The 27,162-nt window shown below is 30.0% G+C and overlaps 2 protein-coding genes across 5 annotated transcripts; one reads left to right on the top strand and one right to left on the bottom strand.

Annotated features, from left to right (window-relative positions):
- The first annotated feature begins 18,362 nt into the window (after nucleotides 1-18,362).
- LOC108455771 (uncharacterized) lies at nucleotides 18,363-20,071 on the top strand. 3 transcript variants are annotated; one of them, XM_017754317.2, is made up of 3 exons: nucleotides 18,363-18,577; nucleotides 18,931-19,069; nucleotides 19,361-20,071. In XM_017754317.2, the coding sequence occupies exons 1-3, from the start codon at nucleotides 18,545-18,547 to the stop codon at nucleotides 19,936-19,938; spliced, it is 750 nt and encodes a 249-aa protein (XP_017609806.1). In that variant the 5' UTR covers nucleotides 18,363-18,544; the 3' UTR covers nucleotides 19,939-20,071. The 3 variants fall into 3 exon arrangements, with proteins under 3 accessions (XP_017609806.1, XP_052874973.1, XP_017609805.1); XM_053019013.1 differs by having other exon boundaries at nucleotides 18,364-18,577; nucleotides 19,015-19,105; XM_017754316.2 differs by having other exon boundaries at nucleotides 18,364-18,577; nucleotides 18,931-19,105.
- A 566-nt stretch (nucleotides 20,072-20,637) lies between these two features.
- On the bottom strand, nucleotides 20,638-25,293 carry LOC108457472 (uncharacterized). Of its 2 annotated transcripts, XM_017756554.2 has the most exons (4): nucleotides 25,071-25,293; nucleotides 24,893-24,955; nucleotides 21,311-23,905; nucleotides 20,638-21,215 (listed from the first exon to the last, which is right to left on the bottom strand). In XM_017756554.2, the coding sequence occupies exons 3-4, from the start codon at nucleotides 23,819-23,821 to the stop codon at nucleotides 20,916-20,918; spliced, it is 2,811 nt and encodes a 936-aa protein (XP_017612043.1). In that variant the 5' UTR covers nucleotides 23,822-23,905; nucleotides 24,893-24,955; nucleotides 25,071-25,293; the 3' UTR covers nucleotides 20,638-20,915. The 2 variants fall into 2 exon arrangements, with proteins under 2 accessions (XP_017612043.1, XP_052874972.1); XM_053019012.1 differs by lacking the exon at nucleotides 25,071-25,293 and having other exon boundaries at nucleotides 24,893-25,051.
- Between the last annotated feature and the right edge of the window lie 1,869 nt (nucleotides 25,294-27,162).

Here is a 27,162-nt window from a genome sequence, read left to right as displayed (position 1 = left end):
ACCGCTATTAGCCTATTCCTACTATTATTGCGTGGTTTAATTCTGTCGCGGTCCTTGTACGCTTTCAACTTTTAAAATTGTATCATTTTTAGTTTTAAGAAGATTTACAAGTTAATTGTTGTTAAATTTGAATGTCTGATCGATTAAATTTTAATTTTTTAAATCAGAAAATTTAAGTTTAGAGGTTGAAAAAGTAGAGGACTGTAGGGATATTTAAACCTTATCACGAAAGTGAAAGAGACAGGAGAAACGGTAATTCCTTAATTACTTTTAACGTTAATTGAAGTTGAAAGAAAGGGCAGATCTCTAATTTAAAGTTTTGGAGAAAAAGAAAGGGCGTTCATAAATTTTGTTGCTTTTTCTTTTTTTAACTTTTATTACTTACTGGACTTTGGAAAGGCAGTAATTTTTTATTTTACACGTCTATCCATTGTGAGCTCCGTTTTCGGCCTGCAATTTCGGGTAAATCTGCAGTTAATAATATAACTGCTTTATTTACTAAAATGCCCTTTTATGGGTGAGTTAGTCACGAGCGTCTCGGCTTACGATAATTATGAAGCAGCCTCGTGGTCTTGGGTCTCTGTTTGACTCTTTGTATTTACTCGTCTTACGATTTTCAAATTTTGAAAAATCAAATTCAAAGTTGAGTTGCCTGATTTTTTCTTTAAAAAATACATAACTTATTAAAAAGCAATTAAAACATTTATATAAATTTGTTTTAATAAATCAAAATTGTAAAAATAATAAAACAAAAAGCAGAAACTCTGATTTCCATTTTTTTCAATTTCCAATTTTCCGGCTAAATATAAATCAACAATTTTAATCGATTTAATTCAACGGTTGAATTTGATTTTTCTAAAAAAAGAAAGAAAATGTAAGAGGGGATTATTTGAGGTTTAGAAGGTGATTAAGTTTAATGATTAAAGGGGACAAATCCACGTGGAGATGCCATGTTGAACCCACCATTTGATTGATAGATGGGTTCCATTTTCTTTTCTTTTTTGAAAAAGGATATTTTTTCGACCATTTGCCAACTGCCAAACTGTGAATGTGCAAACTGCAAATACTCAGATTTTGTTATTTTTGCCAGTATGTCTGTCTGTCTGTCATTATGTCATTTCTTGCTTACCATTACTCCCTTCTAATTTTCTTTTTTTTTATTGATAAAAATATTATTTTTCTTTCTTTATATATATGCTGAACAAATAGTCAATAGATTTGTATAGGCATCCAAGTGTTATATAATTAAGGGAGATATTAAGTTTGAATCTCAACGAATAATTATAATTTTGAATATGAATTGTAAAAATAGATATAGAGAATAAATAAGATTTATAATTTTTTAAAACCTTTGAATAAAATGTTTCAGTATATTTATTTGAATTTAAAAATAATATTAAAAGGGACAATAATGAACCGTAAAAATAGATAAGGAGAATACAAAAAAAATTCATAACTTCTCATTAACCCTTAAATAGAAAAATAATTGAGCTTCAACATATTTGAACTGATGCTCTTTCGCATTGACAATAAAAACAATATCAATCGAACTAAAACTCAATTAATGAAATTAACATAAAAACTAAATGTGGATTTTCTTAAAATTGTAAACTTGATATAAGTAAAATTATGATATCTTGAGTTTAAACCTCATTATTCACGTTTATATGCGTTCATTTGTTTATATATCAATATATATAAAAAAAACATAAATACCCTCAAAATATTTTTATTTTATTTTATAAAACTAAGGAATATTGGTGATTCTTAACTAAGTTAGGACCCGATTAATGGGCGAGATTATCTCAGTCAGTACATTAATAGATATTAGAAATTTAACTACATGAGTATGCGTGTGGAAACTACAAATTTGGTGAGAGAAAACATTTTATGTTATAAGTTGACTTTTTTAAATTTATTTAAGAACTATTATTGGTGTAGCGGTAAAGAATTAACTCTATTAAATATGAGTTTAATTCCTAAATATGTTAATTTTAATTCTTTTATTTAAAAATTATATAAAAATATGAAAAGACAAAATGTCATCAAAATAATAACAGTAATCATTTAATAAAAGGTGTATAGTAATAATTTCCTAACCAAGTTGGCACCCGGTTAACCGTGACACCAACTCAGTCGGGGTTTTATAGATAGTATAGATATATACAACTAATGGAAGTAATGAAGTGTGAATAAAAAATTAAAACGTATAAAAATATCAAAATAAAGTTTTAGCTAAATGGTAAATTAAAGATTTTGCTAATATAATTAGTGTGAGTTTAAATTTCATTATATACATATTTTTATTGTATTCTTTAGAGTGAAAAAACTAAAATACCTTCAAATAATATTACTTATTTTAGTTACGTAAGAACATTATCATAACTTCCTAATTGAGTTGGTGGGCGGTGGACTTGTGACACCAATTCAAGAAAGGGTTTTATTAATAGTAAGTATAAATATACAACTGATGGAGGTAATAAAATTTGCATAATTAAATTAAAATGTATAAAATATTAAAATAAAACTTTAGTTAAATGACAAATTAAAATTTTATTAATGTAATTTGTTCGGGTTTAAATCATATGATATGCATATTTTATTAGTTTTTGTTAAAATGAAAAGATTAAAATACCTTTAAATAATATAAATTATTTTAATTATAGGAAGGCATTCTATAATTTTCTTAACTAAGTTGATGACCCATTTAAAAATATTAACTCAATAAAACACTTAATAAATATGATAGATTATAGGTTATAGAAATGGCTGAAATGCTACAATTTAATTTTTTGAAAAAATTATTAACATTTAAAAAAATGTGCTTTGGGTCCTAATAATTCAAGTTTCGACTTTGCTTAATTCTATGTAAAAGGAAATGTTAAATTTTTTATTTATGTATAGATTCTCATGCATAAAACTAAGGGGCTAGCAAGGGTTCTTGTTTCCCTAAATTGGAAAAAAATTCATTTAGGCTTTTAAAAATTTTAAAATTTTAAATTAGTAAATATAAAATTATACTTTGCCCCTAAAAATGATAAAAAATTAATTTAATCTTTTAAAAATTATAAAGATATAGGCTGTTAAAATGATAAAATATATTTTTACTATCGTAAAAATTACAATTTAATTTCGGTCCCTAAAATATTTTCTAGCTTAGCACTGTAGATTGTTATTTTGTTCATTGTTAAATAGGGTCAAATGAATGATATATGATTGTTTTGATTTATTTTTAATTTTATATTATTTAAATATATATGATAATGTTTTACCCTTATTTGTGAAATATTTCAACCAGTAATAGTCGACCAAATGGTATATTGGTTAATTTATCTATTCAATTAATTTAATACACTTTTTATATAAAATGCAACTATAATTTAATTACATTATCTTATTTAATTGAAAGGTAAAATTTTACTATTTAATTAATAAAATCAAAATAATTTTTTAAAATCATTTTAATTAAAAAATAAGAATGAGAAATTTTATTAAAAATGCTTGGAGTAAAACTTGATCATAAAAATATAGAAAAAAATTAAGATAATAATATACAAAATGGTAGTTCATGAAATATATTAAAGAAAGGGTAAAACTAACACAAATCTTGATTTAGTAAAGTAATTAAAATTACTTAAGAAATAGGTGATAATGAGATTATCTTATATATTTTCAAATCTTGGCACTATTGGTAATATTGTATTATTGGGTCAATGTAATCTTCTTCATCCAAATATGGGAATGTGATTCCAGAATTATTATCACTCATAATTCCACATCCCATTAATTAAATACCTCTAGATGTTTGATGTTTCATTTGTTATGATTTAAATGAAATGTGATTCTTTTAAACGTAATTGTTAGTAATCATTGTTGGGAGAATTACTTTACAATGTTTGATATACATTAGCAAGTATCAACATTACCACGTTTGGTCACTTAACACTTTCCTAATGATATATTGTGAATTTATAAAATTAACAATATTGAATAAAATTTATGAAATTAAAGATGTTAAAGGCACCAACCACCTGATCAATAGTAGGCACATCGTTGATTTGAACTAGCTCTCCATGACTTTTTTCTCGTACAAAACACAAAATTGAGTTCAACATGCTTTATACGAGCATGTTGTATTGAGTTAGCAAAGTGCACAACATCATTGGTATAATAATACTAAACAATCGGAATTGATGATAGAGAAACCCCTAGTTTGCTTAGTAGCTAACTTAACCATTTAGTATCCAAATTCAAACATAGTATTTGTCAAGCTTTGTATTCTACTTCTGTAGAAGAACGAAATACTACACTATTTTTTTTAACTCTATTCACTAATGAGTTTGCCTCTAAATTTTGGAGTGTGTCCAAAGACTAATTATAATATGATTGTAATATCATAATAATTGAACTTGTCTGATGATACAAGTATTCCCATTATTATTTCAATTATTATTTTTATGTATTAAGTCAATAGATTAATAATAAAGTCCCTAAAATAGTATGATTATTATTAAATTATTCTTACCCAAGAATTATTTTGGATCGAGACAACAATAACATGTTTAGGCTAATGTGCAGTTGATTCATGATAAGAATTTTTCATGCATATTTGTCAACACATGGATACATGTTAAATAGAGAACAATGTACTAAATTGACCTTATGAGAATTCTTCTTAGATAATTATGTAATGATCACAATAATTCTCATAGTGATATTAATTTATGTGATATTTAGACTTGAGATCATATAGTTTCCACATCGAGAGTCGTTTATTTTGACGCAGATAAACGTCTTTTGTAGCTAGATGTACTAAATAGATTGTTATTGTATGCACCACAAACTATGTAGTGGGATAATAGTGGCTGAGATAGAATTTGTCCCTCCTATATAATTGGAGTAATATATTGGGCCACCTGATAGAATTAGATTAAAAATGCACGATCGTGCTCAAATTAGTCGATATGAGATATCAAACTATTTGTATATATTAGTTTTTCAAGATTCAATAAATAAAAGATTTAGCTATAGTAGTGTAATTGTGTCAAGACTCGCGTTCAATCGACATCATGAACAAAATGATGGACTACATAGTAACATTATCACGACAAGGTTATTTCGAACCATAATTTCCTGTAACTCGAGCAACAATGATGTATTGCTAGATTATATTCATTGTTTGTAATATTAGAAATTGTTAGTTTAGAAGTCACAAGCTTTTAAAGTCTTAAGTCATTTGTTGAAACTATGAAAATTTTATCAAACTTTTTCAAAGCATTTCAATGACTTGCAAAAACTAAAAAATATGTCATGTGTTTCATAATGTTCCAAATATTTTTTAGTCAATATCAAAGTGTTTTAAGGTGTTTAACATATTTTCCAAGGCATTTTGGTAGCCAAGTATCGATACTTGAGGTCTAAGTATTGATACCTGCAAGTTAGTAGCTAACAACATTTTCTAGAGGGGAAAGGTATGGAGACTTACGAGGCAAGTATGGAGACTTGGGACTATAAGTCTTAAGACTTAGCCCTGTAACAACTATAAATGATTAGTTTTATATCAAGTATCGATACCTCCTTGATAAGTATATATCGAGACTTAAGTTGTAGGAACACATTTTTAGCCCGCAATTAATGTTTGCAACGGCTCTAAATAATCCCCAACGGCCATAAACGTCCACAAACTTATTCTTTGGTATAAATACACTTCAAAGACATATCAAGACACAAGAGAAACATCCCCAAGCAACAAAGTCAAGAGAAAAGCCTCAAAATTCTTTATTCTTTCGTTTTCTCTTGTATATATCTCTAGGAGTTGATTAGATCTTTCATCACTCTCATTTCATTTTTTTAAGAGCTTTATTTCATTTTCTCTTGTTAAATCTTTGTTTACTCTCTTTTATATCACCAACTGTAAATTGGGAGGGTTTTAGTGAAGCCACAAAAACTAAAAAGGGTTCTAGTTTAGCCATAAAAGCTAGAGGAAAAGGTTTTATCTTAGCCTTAAGAAAAAGGTTGAGTTGTAAAGGTTATGCCTTCTCCTTGAAAGGTATCAATTCTACTAGTGAATTGAGAAATCGTTAGTGGTGAAAAGCTAAGGTAGTGGAGGTAAGTAATTAAGGTTGAACCACTATAAATTGAAGTGTCGAAACTATTCTTCATTGTTCTTTTATTTTGGAATAGTTTGTAAAGAATTTTTAAAATATCAATTCACCCTCTCTTAGTATTACGGGCCTAACGGAAGTATTTTAATTTTATTATCAATGTTATAGGACCCTTCAAGGTTGCACCCAATAGTGGAATAGTTGAGATCCAAAGAAAAAATATATTTGTGCATGACACTTATGGTATAAGAAACATATTTGATGTGGTTTTAATTAGAGAAAAATTTTATTTACTGAAATGATTTAAATAAGATATTTAAATAATTTGATTAAAAAGATCTTATAGGATTCTAAAAGAAAATAAGATATTACATTTATTTTTAAATCTCTTTTATCTTCTCATAACGTGTTTATTTTCATTATTCAAAACAATTTGAAAAAAATACAACTTTGTTATCCCATTTTTTCTAAGCCACCCAAAATTATTTTCGAGATGACTTTTTGAAAAGTTCACCAGACTTTCAATCGTGTTGGTTGGGTGGATATAGTAAAGGCCGGATTGGAAAGGTTGCATCTGTAATTTATTTTTCGAGTTGAGAATACCTTATTAGACTCGAATCCTCCGGATCAAAAAGAAACAAGGTATATTTTGAATCTTTTACCACCTCGGATCTATTATATTGTACAGGGCTCCATGGTGAGGCATTGTCATATTTTTGAATTACGTTACATCAACTATTTTCTAATATCCCAACATATGGTATCCGAATAATTTGTGAGACACATATTTGTATTATTTTCATCGAATTGCAATTTACATGATATATTTATTCTGTGATCTGTTTGAGAATCGCATGATATATATCATCATCGCACATTTATTTTAATTGATTATGCTCATCACCTAGCAACTATTAATTGTTAACATGATACTGACATTTGAAGCAACATAACAAAAGTTGTTTGTCATTAAGTGTTAATTCATAATGTTGATGAAAGTGTTTAGAGATTTGTAGATAGAATACAAAAATGATGTTAACGAACTTCAAGCAAACAAGTTAACTTTATTATACATGACTTAATACAAACTAAGCTAACATTTGTGGACCGACTTTAATGCAAACAATGGCAATAAAATAAAGTTGAGCCTCAATGCTACTTATAAACAAGTAACATGAAACAAAGACAGAGAAAATAATATCCTTATAAAATATAACTTGTTTTATAGAAACAATTTTTTCTTATCATTTTACAACTAAATTAATATTCAATTGCCTTATCATATTAATTCATTCAGATATTTTAACTATAATATAAATTAAGAAAATTATTCTATAAAAACAAATAAGAAATTAATGTGACAGTTAAGGGCAGTTGTGGCTGTTTAAAATATAAAGGAAAGGAATACTGATTTATGATTATCAACATATATGATAAAAGGAAGATAATGGGAGGCAGGCGAAGGAGGAGTCAATAGTCAATGGTCGTTATTGCCGGCCCTTCTCCACATTCAAGGTGGGATCTTCCTTTTTCGCATTTTTGGGCAAACCGTTGCAAATTAACGGCTCCACAAAACAATGAAATCAAAACAAACAATGTATCTACAGGCGAGGCGGTGACCGGACCAAACCCAATTCCAACACCCAAAAACAAACCTAAAAAAAAAATATTTTAGTTATTTATTTAATTTTTTATTTTTTTAATTTTTAAATTTACATTATTTATCAAATCACATTAAAATAAATTAAAAAATTAACATCTGTAAATGTGGCATGCACATGTATTACGTTAGCAATCATTAATTTTAAAAATTAAAAATACTTTTAAAATATTCTTAATCATTTTATTTTTAAAAATATTTTTATAATTTTATTATTTTTTAAACTTTAAAATTAATTAATTATTGACGTGATGTTACATCAATAAAGTTAATATTTTTAATTTTTTCATTTACAAATTTAAAGGCTAATAAAGACGAAAAATTAAATGAAAGATTAAAATAATTTTTATGAAATTAAAGGATCAAATAAATTATTATATATATTTTAATATATATAAATTAATATTAGAGCACACCGTAACGTGAATAGAAAACAATGCAAAAATTATATAAAAGATTAATGAAATTTTAATTCAAATAATAAGTTGAAGATTTGGGGCTATTAATGTCTTAGATATAAGTCCTATAATGTATTTTTTTAAAGATTTATTCTTTGTTTGAATTGATTTTATAAATTTTATAAAAAGGTAAAAATATTTTTATACCATAATTAAAGTTTTAATTGAATTAGTCTCATCCTTAAAGTCTTGAATTAGTTGTGAAATTGCCAAAATCTCAATATTTTTATAAAAATATAAATATAATTTTGAAGGTATTTTTATCTTTTATATACAATTTTAAAAAATACATACAAGATTTGAACCCAATACTTGAAATCTTCCTTCTCTTTAGTAATACCATTTCAACAATAGCCACGTTTGGTTTTCATATCAATTTTGTATAGATGTGTTAATTTTTTAAGTTAAAGTTTTACTAACAAGTGTTTAATGCAGTAATAAGGCATATTACATTTTTAAAGAGAAAATTCATGTTCGGATCTTGAAGACAATATTATCAAGAGGGACAGGCATAAATCCTGAGTATAGATCGTAAAATGGATATAAAAGATGCCAAAAAATTAAAAGGTTTTTAAGTCATTTACACATAAATTGAAACATTCATACTATAGATAGCAAAGCTTACATAAATACAACATATTTAAATGTGATTTTTAAATTAAAATGATTTCATCAATGAGTTTGAAGTGGTTTCAACATTATGATTTATAAAAAGAAAAATTAAACTAATTAGTTTTGAAATTAAGTGTGCAGACAAAAAAAAAAAAGGTTCATTTTTATAATGAAGATACTGATTAACTCCTAAACTTACCCGCCAAAGAAATTAAGATGATATAAAGTATTGTGAAGTGGGAAGTTGTCATTTAGTGTGATTGTTGAATGAAGATATTTGTAATTAATAAAGCCTATCTTAGCAGATAATATTTTGATTTAAGCCAGTTTTCTTGGAAAGGATTATTTACAGTTGAAAACCTGTTCCGCATGACAAATTATGAATCCAAAAGTCAATAAAGTTTGGAAAATTAAAATATATGATGTCAGAAATTGGATGGGTTCCACCTCCCAAATTTCTTCCTTCCTCCAACTACAAATTAACCAAAGGATGAATGCATAATGGGACTTGGGACTAGCTTACTACCTTTCAAAGTAAAAAAAATTAAATTAATTAAATATATATATATATGCACTAAAGTAGGGGAAATTAGTAGAAAAGGCTGATTTTAGAATTTAATTAGAAATTTAGGTTTTTTTTTCCCTCAAATTTATGGAAATAGTTTGATTTTGAAGAGATAAATAGAAAATGCATTCAACAAAACGTGTTTTTGTCCTTCCAAAAATTTTTTCGTGTTGGGTGTTGGAAATTTGGGGGGAATGATTTATTTGTGTATGTTTTTTTAGGGAGAAATTATGATAATTTTAAGATATCTTTGAGTTCACGGTGATGTGGTGGCATTCGGAGACCTATATATTTTATTTCTCGTGTGAGGAGCGCACCATCACTTTAGAAGGTGTTGCGTTGAAACTCGTGCTCTCAATTGACGATGTGTTGGCTCGATTGATCAGGTGAATTGACCTTTTAAAAATTTTGTGGAAACTTGAAAGAAATGATAGAAAAATTGAACACAATGATTTATAATGGTTCGACCCCAATTGTCTACTCCACTACCTTAGTTTTCCACAACTAAGGATTTTCCTAAATTTACTAATTTGATCAACCTTTGAGGATAATGTTTAATCTTACAAATACCTTAAAATTTCTATCCAAATCTTAAGACACAAACCCTCTCAAAGAGAAACAAAAAGCAAACAAAGAAATATTCCTTACAAGATTAGATTGTTTGCCAATTAAGTACAAATATAAAGAAAACACTTGAGCTGATAGAAAATACAATGAATGCTCACAAGTATTTACAAGAAGAAGATAAAAAATTGAAGCCCAAAAGTGATTGGTAATGGAATTTTTTGTATCTTGAAGCATTTGATCTATTGTAATATCACTTATTGTTGTAGGACCTTTGGAATCTAGTATTTATACCCTCTAAATTGAATTCCAACTGTTGTGATTGTTGAGGAATTGAATAGAGTCATTGGAGATGAAAATACCAGATCATTAAAGTCACTTGCAACAAAAGGTATCGATACTTTTTTCTGCGCGTATCAATACTATTAGCATTTAATGTCTGATTCAGTGACCATTAAAGTTGGTTTACAACGATACAAAAGACATTTTATCGATACTTAATATCGATACTTTTTGTGATTGTTCAAAAATCTCAAAGTCAAAATCTAAAATTTGTATCAATACCAGCCAAGGTATCGATAGAAAAAGTCTAGGTATCGATACTTTTGATTTTTGCTCAATATTTTTCAACTCTGAAGCTTAAAACGGTATCGCTAAAAACTACAATAGGTATCAATATTGATACTTTTTGTAGGTAGAAGTTTTTCAATAAATTTAAAAATGTTTCAATTGAGTTAAAAGATTTTAAAACCATTTTTGAACTTTGTCCAAATTTTTTCCAAGTGTTCAAAACAATTTTTAAGATGTTTGGAAGTCTTGAAATTTTTTTTATGTTTTCAACTTTATAATTTCTTTGTCTAAAAAAAATTTATTCAAAAATATTTTTATTTGTTATATCAAAATAATTCATCAAATAAAGCTAGTTTAACATGGTGGTTATGCAGTCATAAATTCAAGTATAACTCGGGCCCCTAGTTGGTGGAGGTTATGCGGTAACGAGTTCAAGTTTCATACCATCAAAAGAGAATGCTTTATAAACTCCATACATAAGTTTTATATCATAATGATAGGGAAAAGGGGGGGTCACCAATACCATCAACTTATTCTTTTTCTCCATCAAAGTAGTATCCTTAACCTCATTGTTTGAAACTTATGTCAAAGGTGGAGACAAGAAGACTTTCAGAGCGAAGTGATTATGACGATGGAGAAAAAGCTGAAACGTGAGTCGAGTCGATCTAATTCTACTTAGATACACGACAATATGGACATTTGGGAGAGGATAGACCAACCGAGGTTATCCAGTTATTGTAGGAACCCAGAGCATAGTAAGCCAACATGTCCACACTTGGGGGCAACATTGAGGAGAATACTTAATTTGTTCACAAACTAAATGATTATTTATATGAGAAAATTTTAAAATAAAATATTCATTAGCATTGTCGGCCTGAATGTGTGCCACAACCTAGTGGGTGCCAGTTATGAAGAGGATTTGTCGTAGTTAGGGTTCCAGCTCTTCATCTTCTTCATCTTCATCTTGACTTCCACCGTCTTTTTTATCTTTATCTTTATTTTGTTCTTTTGTGCTAGGTGCATTTGTGTCCTAGGTTCCTATCGTATATTGTTTGTGGTATTAATATGTGGTTGCGAAGATAACCCACCTCTAAAGAACAATGATGCTAAAGTTGCGGCAAGTGTATGGTGTCGAATAATCCAGTTATGGATAGAATGTTGAAATTGTAGGCGATGGTAGATACATCGGTGTTGTTATTGATAGTGGCTTGTTATATGGTCTTGGGGATGGAGCTGGTGCAAAAAATATACTTGGAAAAGGTGTTGATGCATGACATAATAGTGCATAATGTGGTGCTTATGTAAAACAAATGGGGTTAGTGAAAGTGTTGGATATATAAAGTAATAATCACTTAATCAAAATTGTACCTTTTTTATTCGTTTAAGATGAATGCTTTGGTCGAATAGTATTCTTCATTATCCTAAAAAATACAACAGGTATCGTTTAGAATAAAAAAAAAATTCACAAAATTACCAGTGAGGTAATTTCACAATTTCTTTAAACTTTTGGACCAAGTTGTAAATAAAAAAATCTCTAGAAATCTTCCGAAATAATTTCTTTAGAGAATTTTCTCTTTACAACTTTCTCTTGAATTTTAGTATGTGAAAAATAATGACTCATGGCTCAATAGAGAGTTTAGAGAGCTCAACTATGATTAAAATTAATCACTTTAATATTAAATTAATAGAATATTTATTTACAAGATAAATATTAACTTAAATTTAATATTAAGATAGTCACTTTAATATTAAATTAATAAAATACTATCAAAATAAGTATTAAATTTAATTTAATATTAAATTATTAAAATAATATTATTTTTGAAATAGTTAATTTGAAATCAAATTATTTTGTAGAACCCCAGTAGAAGTGTGATTCCTCTATTGCTCAACCGTCAAAGGACTGCCCATTGGCCACTAGAATGTCGCCATCGCTGGCACCGTAGGGTCCGATGGTGCTATCACAGGTGCAACTCTGACGGCACCCCAAGTCAGTTCCGTCTAAGACAATGACAGCCTAACCGGTCCAGTCCTGCCACTGGTTGGCCCATTGGTTCGGTTTCACATACTAGGCTAGTGATGAAATTATAAATATTATTGTGTACCTAATATTAAATTTCAAATCCTTATGTAAATATTATATAATTGAAAATTTTGAAAACAAACCTCGACTTTTGATTGTTGATCTAACAATAATCGGATACGTTCGAGCTCGTCTGGTATACCCATATGACTCACGTCATTGTTCCACCTATTCAAATAATATGTTATTTCAAAAATATAATAATGAAAAAAATATTATGATAACTATATTATTAAATAAATTTTACCTTATTACGAGTGGAAATTCATAAAAGGTGTTTACTCGGGACGTAAAAATGGTAAGTGGTACCATGCCCATGACTGAAGAAAGAGTATGCAACCACTGATTTTAAATTTTTATGCTTTTGTTGCCTGACACATCTCTCGGTACAATGCCGCCAACACAACTGATGCCTAACTGAGTCGTCTCGCTTCTTTTAAGTCGATTAGTTATAGGACCCACCTTAAATGTACCAAAATTTGAGATTTATTTGGCATTAGAAGACCCTCGATTAACTTCAGGATTAATGCTTGCGTGTATTGTTGTCTTTCAACGACACTAACGGAGTTGTCGATATATGAGAAATTATTTTCTAACCCTTTTGTCGATCTTTAAAATCAGCCTATTTCCTTAAATTTAAGAGAAAAAAAACCTAATTTCTTAATTAAATTTTAAAATCAACATTTTCTTCTAATTAGCCCCACTAAATTAATGTAATGACCCGAAATTTACGGGCACCGAAAAAGTGAGTTATAGGGCCTCTGTCTTAGTGAAATAAGTTCGAAAATAATTATTAAAAATATTTATGAGCCTAGTGGTGTGTCTAATTAGGATTTAATTAGGTGAAATTAGCTTAATTTAGAATAATTAGCAAAAAGAACTAATTGAAAAAGGGGTAAAAGTTTAATTCTAAAGCAATAGAAAATAAAAGAACTAAAATGGCAATTAAGCCATTGACTACAAATGAGGCGACATATTGGTGAAATAAAATTAAAGATTTTATTTAGGTTTTATATATTATAATGATTATTATTATGGTTTTATATTAAATTATTATAATTATTAATTAACATTATGGTTTTATATTAGATTATTATTATTAGCATTATTATTAAATAAATTAAATAGTAGATAATTATATGGTAATAAAATATACATGTCTAAAAATTACATTGGTACATTTGTAATTTAAATACTTAATTACTTATAATTTAAGTAAAAAGATATTTGTTAAATAAATAATTAAATTATTAAAATTATGAGATTTTGTTTGAGAAACAAATTAAATAATGACAATGGTAATAAATCATTGGTACAAATGTAAAAATAAATATGTATCCAATTGTAATATTAGTATTTGTTATGAAAATAGATATTTATTAAATTAATTAAATATAAAATATAACATAAAACAAATAAAACAAATGAAACGCAAAAAAAAAAAAAAAAAAAAAAAGAAAGAAAGAAAGAAAGTTACAGAGAGCATTCGAAACAGGGGAAAGAAAAGAAGAAAAAAAAAGAAAAAAGGAAAATAGGGTTTTTGAAGCTTGGAGTTAATTTGGTAAGTCAATTAAGTCCTTTTTAGTTAATTTTGATGTTTTAGAAGCTTTAAAACAAGATTTTGATGAAATTAAGTTGATAGTTCAAGAGTTCATATGTTTCCAAATATGGTTCATGTTGGACAAATTATGGAATTAGGGATTTAATTGAATGAATTCTAAGTTAGAATTGATTAAGGGATTAAATTGTAAACTAGGCTATAAGTTTTATGTTGTAGGGACTAAATTAAAGAAATTTAGAAATTAGGGAAATATGCAGGAAATTTTATAGTTAAATATAAGTTTAGACAAAATTTGAATAGAAAAAGAGAGTGAATTGGATTAAGAAAATAATTAAGTTTAGTTAGGATTAAATTGGGAAGAAGGTAGGAATTGTTTAGAAATTTAATTATTAAATTAATGCTGTAATTAATAATGTAAATTGTTATTATAATTTTTTTCGTAGCTAACAAGGAAAACGAGGCATCGGCATCCAAAGAAAAAGAAAAGATCGTTGAGGAGTAAACTCGTGTTTCGGGTTTGTATTACTATAACTCAAACTATTTATTAAATGTATATTGAATTTATAGTTATGAAATAATTAAGATAAGGTAAGTATTATATTTGAAATTAAATATGAGTATGTGTGAAAATTAATTTGTATATGAATTAAGATAATAGATGTTTGAATTGTTTGAGTATTGAAAATTTTTGTGGAAATGAAATTGAAATTAGAAAAGTAAAATAATACCCTAGTAACATGTCGGACTAGATTTGATACAAATGGCATGCCATTGGATTTGTGATGTGATGAGGAGATTTGTAGTTCGGCCGAAAAGATGTTTCTGTTATTATATACTTCGGTTTATCCGAAGAGACATTTAATGCCTTATTGGTGTGTTTGGGAGGATATATTATACCGGTGTGTTATGGAGGATTTACAATATTCCGGATGTATTTGGGTTGGATATTCTGGTGTGTTTGGATGAAATCCGCGTATCTGTCAAAGTCCGAGCCTTGTTAATAGGGTAAATAATTGAAATGAAATTTTGAAAATGAGATTATTTGTTTTAGCACTATTGAAAAGTATGAGAAAGAATATATGAACTAAATTATGAATTGAGTTGGTATGGAAAAAAAATTATGAATTTAAGAATTATGAAGTAATATAATTATATATATAATTAGTTTAAATAAATAATAAATTTATGGTTGATGTTTGTAATTTATTAATTAAATAGTCTTGATTTATAGTAATACCATTGAGTATGAAATACTCAGTGATCTGATTGTTTCGTCATGCAGTTATTAGAGTTTCGGATTCGGTCTAACATCCAAAACAAACCCGACTCAACAAAAAGATTTTGGTGATGTATTTCTTCCTTTTGTTAAGTGGCATGTACTAGGTAGTTGCATATAAATTATGTGTATACATTAAGTTAAATGATTTTGGTTGTATATAAATGATTATAATGTTTTGGATTATGAATATGATATAAAGTTGTGAAATGGTAAGTTTGGTATTAAATAATTGAAATGAAATAAATATTATTAATTATACATATATACTAACATGTTATATTGTTTAAACTAAGGTATTAAATTATTATTTTAATATAAATTGGATGTAATTGAGTATACTTAATCATTGGTTGGAGTATTGATATTAGTTTGTTTTGGGGTTTAAAGTTTGCAGGGGGTTTTATGTAAAAATAAGCAGAAATGTTGTCGAAATTAAAAAAAAAATTTCGGAGAATTTGAACAAGTTTCTTTTCACTTTTAATTTACGTTTTAGTTTCGAGCATCTATTATTAGGACTTAACTATTATATTATACTATGAATATTATTATTTATTTGTGAATTATTTTGTAAGTTGTCTGATATATTCGGTAATGCCTCGTAACCCTATTTCGGCGATGGTTTAAGGTTAAGGGGTGTTACAATTAAGGTGGTCTACAAATAAATAAATTTTGTTCATGTAGTATATTTAGAACAATGTTATTTGTTTTATAATTTATTGACACATAGAAATCATATAAATATAAATAAAAATTCCTTAATTAATTCTTTAAAATAAGCTATATTATTTGAGAGTAAATTAATCTTTATACGTAAAAAATCAATAAAAATATAAAAATGATGGGATTTAAACCTAGGTTAATTGTAATTGTAAAATTTTAAGTTTACCATTCAACTATAGCTTCATTTTATTATGTTTTATATATTTTATTTTATTTATTTTATTTTTAAATATACATTTGTGTCATAAATCCGTAATTTTCACAGCATATCGTGTAATGTGATTTCTAGTAATTAAAATATAAACAAACAATCACAATGGAAGTTGGCGTTAAATATTTTTGTTAACATGTAGAATCAAAATTAAACTAATTGATTAGAAGAAGTCGTAATGGACATTTTCTCCAAGTATTTGAATTGAATGAAGTCATAATTGTTGAGAGAGCTTTGCTTGAATACCATCCTGACGCTGAATAGTATAAGCTTAAATTGTAAAACAAACGAGGACACTTGTAATTATATAAAAGAAAAAAAAAATTGTTGTTGGACATGTTTTTGTGTATTATGATACAAGAGGTGTCGTGAAGATGGGTGGTTCACCTTGTAAGACAAGACAAAGAACTGCAGGATAATGTCTGATTTAATTGGGAGAAGGAAGGAGATGATAAGGCTTGGGATAGGTCAAGAGAAAGAATTTGGGTTGCTTAGGTCTTTCCTTAGACTCGAGGCATTATATAATTGTCATGTTCTGTCTCAATATTCCATGTGCTCAATTGTTGTTAGCAATGGCGAAGCCTAGTAGAGGTCCATGGGGGCCATGGCCCCCTAATGTTTAAATTTTTTTATAATTTAGCTCTTTGTAGATATACTATAGCCCCCCAAGCTTTAAGACTTTTGTAAATTTTCAAAAATATTGCTTCTTTCGGATTTATTGTTTTTATGTTTAAATCGATTATCCTGTTGGAATATTGGTTCTTTTGAATAAATTATTTATATGTTTAAATCGATTGTAATGTTGAAATATTGTTTCTTTTGAATTGATTGTTATAGTAGAATACTGCTTCTTCTTTTGAATCAATTATTTTTATGTTTAAATCGATTGTTATATTGGAATACTACTTCTTTTGAATTGATTGTTTTTATATTGAAATCGATTGTTATGTTGGAATACTACTTCTTTTAAATCTATTGTCATGTTGAAATATTATTTCTTTTGAATCGATTGCTATGTTAGAATATTGCTTCTTTTGAACCGATTATTTATGTGTTTAAATTGATTGTTACGTAGTATATCTAATTTTAGCTTGGCCCCTCCAAAAACGGGCTATTAGTATGCTAGAAGCAAGTGGCTTGATGCCACATGCCTAGATAAAGTAACACTAAGACGTGTCATGGGTAATTTTAGATAAAACACGATAATTGAGACTTACTATAGTGATTAATGAGTAAGTCCACTTGTAGACAAATTATAAACCAAATTTTCTCAGAAGAGTCCTACTGCTCAAGGTCTATCTTCCAAGCTATAATGGCAGGGTGTAACATGTGTTAACAAAATACTTAACATTATTTTCAATTGTTTATTTATTTTCTCAGTTTTAAATAGGTTACGAACTAAATTACTTTATTGATTTTGAGAGAAATTAAAATTAGCTGGGAGCCTAGAGTGACCTCCTGAATATTTATACCATACAGTGGTTGAATAAAAAAGTCTAAACCCTAAACCCTATATTGAAGCATCGTTTATTCCAAAGGCCTAAACTAGGCTTCAAAGCATGTCAAAATTAGAAAGGCTGCTGGGTGGTATCAGGGTTAGGCCAGTGGGGGACCCTTCCCTGGAAACTCCAGATGAAAGGAGGGCTGACTTCGCTTGATGGCTAATTTGTTTGTTGCTTCCCCTTCCCTGTCTGCCGTGCGTGGGTACCAATTGCCAAATGCCAAATACACATCGGCACCTTTCAATTACCTAACACTAATGTCGCCTTCCTCTTCCTGGATTTATCTTAGCCTCTACTCTGTAGGCTTCAATTTGAGCCATAGAATTTCACCAAACAGGCTTCAATTATGTGAACCCAAAACCCAGGTCTGTTACATTAGCTTATCTTTTGTCGAGTGAATCCAGGGAGCCCATGTCTGAGTTTATGTTCAACTGGACCTTTGAGGCCCATAACCTTTTACTCATTTTCTAATACATGAATGCCCTCCACAATGAAATCTCCCATTTTTTTGCTTCCAGACGCGCCTGTCCTGATCCTACACAAGATAGAGCAAATACAGCAAAACCCTTTTACCTTTCAAACTCCAAAACCCCTTTTTCTTTCCTCCCTCTCTTATATTTATCTTTCTATGTAAGTAACTTTGGGTTTCACTTTCATGGCAATCCAAGGATCTAGCTTTTGCTACAATGTAAGTTTTATTTTATTTTCCCTACTCCTACGTGTCTTTGTTTTTGTAATCTATTTCGCTCAAGTTTTAGTTGCTGTTAATTCCTCGAATTTGAACAAATGGGCATTTTTTTATTGTTTAATCTAGTTAATAGCCCCTTTCAATTTATTATTCAAATCCTATAGATATGGTTCCAACTGAGATCACCTTCTTTTTTATATATCTATTCATTTGGGAAAAAAGGAATTCTTGAAATGATGAATAATGAAAATTTCCCATTTGCTTGAGATAAAAGGGCGGGGGCGGGGGGATTTTGTTTATTTCCAGGTATATTTACAACAAAATTATCCTTAATCTTCTTTTAATTGGTATAGGCAAATGTTAATTGCATGCCATGTTCAAGCACTAATTGTTTTAAGGGACTTCGTTGCTTTTCTCAACCACTTCCAATTCCAAAGCCATGCATTACGGTAGTAGCTAAGGCTTCAAGAGGAAATAAGACCAAGTTTCCGGGTCAGTGCCTCTCCAAGTTGCCTAATGGAAGACCTCGTGAGTTTCTTGGCTTTGTAAATTATCTGAATGTATATATTTCTGAGGGTTTTTTTTTTCATATAAATTAAGTAATTGTGAAGTTGGTTATCTACATTTGGAATTGAACTCATATTTAGCTTCCAATGAGTTCTTCGATATATATATTTTGTTGGAAGAATTTTACTTTTATTTAGGTTTCTTCACTCTACCAATGTATTTTCTTGTTGGGATTTGAGTTTGAGATAGTTCTAATGGCTGATTAATTTAGTGCAGCACCCTTCAGACAAAATCCACATGTGCTACTGTCGATGCTTTGTCAAGCCAAAGGCGATGACGTGGAGGGTAACCTGAGTGCTGAAAGCATCATATCGGATGAACAAACCTTACACAGGGACCTACAGATTGCCATCGAGGAAGAAAACTATGCTGAAGCAGCAAAAATCAGGGACGATCTACGAGTCCTACATGAGGATAGTAAGGCTTCTGTACTGGCAGCAAATTCACGGTTTTATGATGCTTTTAGGAGAGGGGATCTAGCCACAATGCAGAACCTTTGGGCGAAAGGAGATGATGTTTGTTGTGTGCACCCAGCGGCAAATGGGATATCCGGTTATGATTTCATAATGGAAAGCTGGGAAATTGTGTGGATGAACTATGAATTTCCGCTAGAAATAGAGCTGAAAAATGTTAGGGTTCATGTTAAAGGAGATTTCGGGTATGTTACATGCATGGAATTTGTGAAGACAACAAAAGGTAACAATTGGGGGGCACAGTTTGTAACAAATGTGTTTGAGAGGATTAATGGTGAATGGTATATATGCGTTCACCATGCTTCTCAAGCTGACTTGTGAATCATATTTCATTATCATTATGTTTTGCACTCCTATTATATACTTTTTTTTTTTTTCTTTTTGGAAGATCATCTGTAGAACACATTGTGAACATTTCCTTTTCGATCAAGTCTGGGTTTCTTTTCCCTCTTAATTTGGGTGGATGTTTGCATAAATCAAATAATTTTTTTAATGCATTGCCGATATCAGTATTATCTGGAAATAAAATGATTAGCTGCTGTGGTGGTCTACATTGTTCATAAGATGGTAGTCAATTTGCTTTATAATCGCATCAAGTTTGATCTTTGCTTCAAATATATATAGAAGGTATTGGATAAGTAATTGGTACATTGGTGGAAAGTTTTAACTCCATTGGTGAGGTTAAAATTTTATAATGTGTTTTTAAGTTATATTTTAAAAAAATTTTAAAAATAATAAGACGTGGCAAAATTGCAACCTCGCTTCCGCCTGTGTACCAAATAATTGTCCATGCTATGAAATCTTTTATACAATTTATATTTTATTGAATTGAATTGACCATTACATTTTAGTTTAGTTGTATTCATACACAGAAATCAATATTAATTTAAGATTTTACATTCAGAATAAGTGCATTTATATTACTCAATCCAATGATCATAGCAAGGAAAATAACTGATTGGTATATTTCATAAGCAGATTATTAAAAGGTTTGTGCTAAGTGCTAACACAGCTAAGCAATTGTTGACCTTAAAACGAAAACCCCACTTGATTAAAACTGTGAATGGTATATAATGAATTACCAATATTATTTCCTTTATACAAGTGATCTATTGATGATGTGCAACTCTTAACAAAATCATCATGATTAACCATGTTGAACAAGTCTACACCCAAATCCAATTCCCTGTATGGATCATGAATGGTTTGACTCTCAACATGGCATCCCAGTGTTTTGTACCCTTTGAGATTTTTGATAACTATACCTGAAAAACCAAAGCTGGTCCCGGCATTTGAAACTATACTCTCCCAACCGGGGAATGTGGTGGGTTCGGAGCATATCTTGCAGGCATGGTTCCAAGGGCAACGGTTTGTTTGTTGTCCATCCCAAGGCTGCCATTCAACATTGTCTCCTTTATAAGTTTTCCTTCAGGCAGGTCACCAAATTCTGGAAAACCAGATGATTTCCGACAACTTATAATTGTTACTGAGATAAAGAACGCTTGTAATGCAGTGATTGATGAACTGAACTCAATTGCATAAATTCCATTTTTATGTGGAACCAAGCTGAAGATAGGCACGTCCTGTTGTGCTTCTCCCTGCATGAAGTACAAAAGAGGAACTAATTTAGATATTCAAACGACATTATGATACAGTGGTGAACTAAATGGTAATGAAAAAGAAAGGAGAATACCTGTGGATAAAGTTCAAGATGGTTGGGATCCGGGCATGCTTGATACATCCTTGAATTCTTACAGCAACTGCAGTTCTGGTTGGAGAGAATATGTAATTTACAACCAACATCCCAACCTCCACAGTCACATAATCCACCAAATCTCCACCGGTCAATCAATGGGGAAGGTATTCCTTTGTTAGGCAAGCTGTGGACACCACCAGGAAGTATGGCAGTAGTAATATTGGAGCTCGAATTTTCTATAAAGGTGCAAGTGCATCCATATGTAGCCAAAGATTCTGTAGAGCCATTATTCGTTATATCTTCAACCTGCTGTACATTGCTTTCACCAGGTATTTTGATGACAACAGCAGCAAGCTCAGTACTTGGCGTAAACTTTGCTGATGCTTGATCTGCTTGTCTTTGCTCCACACTGAATAGAACAGACTCCTTTACCAAATCTGAAATATGAGAGTCTGAAATCTTCATTTGTCCAATGATATTGTAGATGTAGCCACATTTTTTATCCTTGTTTCCTTTACTTATCCAGCTGCCACTCTTCTTAATTTCACTAACTGAAGAGAATACATAAATCTGATCAGATCCCCCCTTGGCAGATGATGCTAGACTTCTCATGGTAGTTGCAAGCATGTTATTGCCATCGTTGACAACAAATCTGAACAGTGGGAGTCCATTCTTTGTTGCAACCTCTAGAAGAGCTTTAATCATTGATCGCCCCAACTTTTCTGCCTGAAAGGATTCGTTTGTATTAACGGTCCCTGGATTAGAGGAATTCAAGCCTCCTTGTGATGGTTGAACAGCATCAGTGGATCGGAAGGAATTTAAGCCCTTGGACTTCAGTAGTGGATCTAGCACCCTTCTTAAGGGGCTGGATCTAGTTCTGGTATGGCCATTCAACTTCTCTCTGTTCATATCATCCAGAAAACCAGAAGAATCAGACCTCACTGGGCCGGACTTGACAGAAACATAACCGGGGTTCATTTGTGGGACTGTAGAACTTTCCTTAAAACTGAAACTTCTACTCAGACGACTTAAGCTGAAACTAAAACGGCGATTTGGTGAGCTAGTTCTGCTTCCTTTGGTAGTCAATTCAGCCATTTCTTCTTCCAGTATCTTTAAAGTTTCAACATGAGCATCCTGAGACTTGGTCTTGTTCTCAGCAGAACACTTGCCCTGAGATCTTATATTTCCTGTGCTATTTAACACAGACCTACTAGATGCATCAGAAGAAGGCTTCAGACCTTGTGCCATAATTCTAGTTTCAGGATTCCTCTCAACTCCAGAAGGAAGTGGACAAGAATGAGGAACATCAGAACATAATTCAAGAAAATGATCCTTCTGAAGTAGGTCATAGGAAAAGCTATTCCGTTTTGCTTCATTCAAAGTCCCATCTTGGAGTTCTTCAGAAAAGCTGCCTCGGGCAGATCTTGGAAGAAGAACAACATTCCTGCGCTCACCAGGTAAAAATTGATGAGTAAGATCAATTTTGGATTCCTCCATCTCTTTGTTCTTAGTTTTGTTGCTCTCAGCACTTAGTGTTTTGCTAGGACCCAGTGGAGCTGCATAACTTCTGGATTTCGACGAAGAAGCCTCCAAATTTTTAGTGCTTTTTTGATCCAAGTCCTTTATGTTTACATCAGTTTCCCGCCTTCGCTCTACTCTCTTTTTTGCTCCACCATTACAAACACTTACAGTTTCCTTTGGCAGAGGTGAGACCCCATGGTTTCTCATGTTTGATGACATATTTCCCATTTCTGAAGTGACTTTCTGATCTAACTCTTTTTTCTTCCCCTTCTCAAGAATTACATCGGAATGAATTTTGCCAAAGGATTTATTTGTCTTGGATGTCTTCTTCTGCTGATCCAAGGAACTCTTGGAAGCAGTATCAATATCTTGATAGTGTCTAACCTTTGGAGTAGATGGTTTTGCACCTCGAGGAATGCCACCCTTTTGAGGTGAGGTAGGACTTGAGTAAGCTGAAGAGTGTTGCTTACTTTTATTGGCAGAGGCAACCTTGGTAACAGCACTAGAAAAGGAAGCGGACTTGGTATCTGTTTTCGATGTTAAAATGGTGCTTGTGGATGATACATCATTGCCAGTTATTGTTGGGATATGCTTTCGGTGGTACTTCCATTTTTCTAGACTTGCCCAATCCAGAACTCCGACATTCAATGCCTTCTCTTGAAGGTTATCTGAACTGTCTACACGCTGTAGGTAACCCGGCAAGTTTGACATGTACCTAACAAGCTCATCTTCTTTTGTTGGCTTGCTCTTGAGATGCTGGCCCTGGCAATTCCCAAAAGGTTTTGTTTCAACCAAGGTGCTTTGAATTTGATTTTTTACTATTTCACCTGGCAGATTACCATATGGAAAAGTAATGCCGTTCTTTACATTTAACTTCTCATTATTCTTTAACCTCAGGCCTCCATGAGGCAAGTGAACTTTCTCCTTCCCTGTCTTTGAACTTTGCTGTGGGTTTGAACTCCTTTCTGACTTTGAACCAAATCCCATGTCCCTCAAACTTTCTAATTATTCATTAGCTTTTTGTTCTATCAAATGGCAATGATATTCTTTTGCTTTACTGCCCCATGTTAGCTGCAAATTTGCAAAATTTAGTTTCTCACATGAGCAGTTCACCAATTTCATTGAATTATAGCTGAATATGTATAAATGACATAATGTACTAAATTTATTGTTGTTTTTGCAAGTCATGTTAAAAAAACATGCCAAGTTTCCTCTCAAAACCTATTGAAACAAAACTTTGTTCTAATCATCAATGGCCAACAAATGCAGCAAAAAATCTTTCCGGATCATCCAGGGTCAAACAAATCCAAGCTCATCTTTTCTATTTGCCCAGATATAAGTCCAATTCCCTCCGGGAAAAAAAAACAAACTCAAAATCAATGGATCAATAGAAAAGATTAGTTCTGCTTCAGTAATTAGAATCTATGGCAGCTCAGCTGGCAAGGCAACCGATCAACAGAAATGCAACAAACCACTAGTGATCAGAGTCATTTGCCATTGAAAAAGTCCCAAAGATGTAATCTTTTTCCTTATCATTTAAACAGAAGTCCATCTCTAGGTCTAGTAATCAACTATGGTCTCTAGAAAAAGAACAAGAAAGATTCTATATTCTTAACGACGTTTCTTTTTCCGTACTTAAATTTACGGACAACAATCAAACACAATCAGCTTCGTTTGATTCAAGTCCAAAACAAAAGAATCTCACAGATCCATAAAGAATTCTAATTAAGGATCACAGAAGCCAGCCTCCGTTTAGCGGTTGAGAAATTTACGGAAAATGCAAGATAAAACCAAAAAAAAGAAAGAAAGAAAAGAGTTCGCATTCTTTCCAATGACGAGATAAAAAGCTAACATCGGTCAAAAAGTTCAGCTGAAACAAAATATATAAAACAACAAAAGAACTTAAACAGAACCATTCCTTTATTTTTCTTTATTTCCTTCTTGTTTACCGGCAACCAAACACAGCACTAATTAACAAACAAGAAAAGAAAAATGAAAACATAAAGCGAAATTAATCTAATAAAAAAGGAGTGCGTGAGGGAGAGAATAATTGATTACCAGCTAGGAATGGAAGCAATGCAGGTTGGAGAAAGCGACGAAAACCTTGAAAACCTCGCCGATCTAGAAAAAGATATCGATTACAGAAGAGAAGTAAGTCGGCGAAAATCCCGAACGCCAGAAAAAAAGAAACAAACTCAAACGTAGATTCTAAGCAAAGCAAAGAATTAACAATTACCTCAAATCGAGAACAAGGAACAAATGAAATGATATATATCTCTGTACCAAAAGCAATCACCAATCTATATCTTCTTCAACAAAATATCAATTTTGCTTATATTATTTTGATCAGAAATAAAAAGAAGCAATCAAGTGGCGGAGGAAAAAAAAACCGCGGCTAATCAAGTTCTTTTTTTGTTGGGGAGCGAAAGGGGGAAGTGTAAGTGAGAGTGAGAAAGGTTGACGTTATATAATTTAGATCGTACGGTTAAAAAAAAAAGCGGGGGCGGGGCGGGGCGGGGATTTTGCTATTAATGTGGGCCCGCTTTTCGTGACTTTGGAGACCATTTCCTCCCGTGTGCGGATCCCGATGTATAAACGTGGGTCCCACTCGCCACCCCTTTCACTATCAGGTCCACAACAGCGGACTCTTCCTATACTGTTTCTCTCTTAATTATGAATTATTATAGGCTAAGCACTTTGCTCTTTTTCTTATTATTATTTTATTTTTAAGATGAATTATAATTAAAAAACAGGACAATAAAAATTTTGAGATTTTTAAAATTTCGAGATTTTAAATTTAAGTCATATATTGTATCAATTATATATTTTTTAATTATGTATTATAATATTGATTATAATTGTAATTTAAGGTCATGTTGATGCTAACAAAGCGATTAATCACTTGTCTTCGATTGTAATTATTTTATCGACCATTCTAATTATTTTTTATATTATTGATACATAATTTTGATAATTTTTATTTTAAACTCGAACCCGGATTTGAGTCTTTAAATTTAAATTTTAAATTTTAAATCTCAAAATTTAAATCATGAACTTCAAACCCTGAACCTTAAACTTTAAATTTTAAACCTTGAATCTCAAACCTCAAGCTTAAGGTTTAGATTCAGTATTCAAATTCGACATTCATGGTTCAGGGTTTAGAACTTGAGATTCAAGGTTTAAGGTACTAGATTCGAGGTCTAGGGTAAAAGAATTATTAAAATTATGTGTCAAAGACATGAAAAAATTTGTTAAAATATTATTAAATAATCAGAAAGGAGCTATGGATAATGTGATGAGAAAGTTTCATAAAATAATTTCTCTCTTTATATGATTGACAATTATAATTATTTAATAATTATTTTATTTGTTCTCTTTATTGTTTTTGAATTAATATTCTCTTTATTAGTTACATATTTTGTTTATGGATAATTGTTTAATATATATTAATTATTTAATAAGTTGATGGTGTAATTTTTAGTTTTACAAATGATGTTAAAAACTGCCAAATATATACTAAAAGTTTAAAAATAAATAATTATTTAATCACCCCTTGTAAAATTTAAAACCCAACAACCATTTTATTAAATAACAATACTTTATTTATTTCTGTAGAAAAAGTTATGCATTTGTTTATTTCTTAATTAATATCAAATTAATTTGACTTGGACGTTCTATTTATCCAAATGCAGCCTAAGCACGAGGCAATTGGATAAAGTCGTGAATTAGTGACTTTAATATTTGTCTTTTCTGCTCCTCCGAAGACTAAATATTTTAGATATAATTATTTAACTGGTCCTTTAATTTTATAAAAATATTTTAATTAATTAATTATTTTTACTTTTTATGTTTTAAATTTATATATATATTAAATCACTTCAAAACGGATAAAAATTAACGTTTTAATTTTATTGATTTGACATACACATACACAATATATCAACTTTTAATTAAGTTTTTAAAATTTAAAATTTTAAATAAAAATAACTCACCTTTTAAAATTTCAAATGTTAGAAAATTTAGAAATTTTAATATCATGATAAATAATATCTTAATTCTAATAGTAAAAGTTTGACATATCTTGGATATTACACTCGTTCGCTTTTTCTTTTCTTTTACTAATACATCCTCATGAAATAATTGTTCTGATTTTAGTAACCGTCATGTTTTAGGTGTAAATAGATCATAATGGTTCTTTTATTTTTTTGTTTACTAATAATATATTAGTAATTACGTTTCAGGAAAAAAAAACCTTAACAATTAAAACTTACGTTTGAAAACCCTTCACCTAATTAATTAACAAATTAATTGTTATAATTTCAGTTTAA

This window comes from Gossypium arboreum, chromosome 9, assembly GCF_025698485.1.
Source record: "Gossypium arboreum isolate Shixiya-1 chromosome 9, ASM2569848v2, whole genome shotgun sequence".
Classification (NCBI taxonomy): domain Eukaryota; kingdom Viridiplantae; phylum Streptophyta; class Magnoliopsida; order Malvales; family Malvaceae; genus Gossypium; species Gossypium arboreum.
This window is presented reverse-complemented; position numbering and strand designations above follow the sequence as displayed.

What these genes read in the sequence shown, in the direction of transcription:
- LOC108455771 (XM_017754316.2), top strand. Translation starts at nt 18,545, where the DNA reads ATGGCAATCCAAGGATCTAGCTTTTGCTACAAT. An exon ending in GATCTAGCTTTTGCTACAAT is followed by an intron (nt 18,578 to 18,930) that starts GTAAGTTTTATT and finishes TAATTGGTATAG; the next exon opens with GCAAATGTTAATTGCATGCC. An exon ending in GTTGCCTAATGGAAGACCTC is followed by an intron (nt 19,106 to 19,360) that starts GTGAGTTTCTTG and finishes AATTTAGTGCAG; the next exon opens with CACCCTTCAGACAAAATCCA.
- LOC108457472 (XM_017756554.2), bottom strand. Translation starts at nt 23,821, where the DNA reads ATGGGATTTGGTTCAAAGTCAGAAAGGAGTTCAAACCCACAGCAAAGT. An exon ending in ATCTTGAACTTTATCCACAG is followed by an intron (nt 21,216 to 21,310) that starts GTATTCTCCTTT and finishes TACTTCATGCAG; the next exon opens with GGAGAAGCACAACAGGACGT.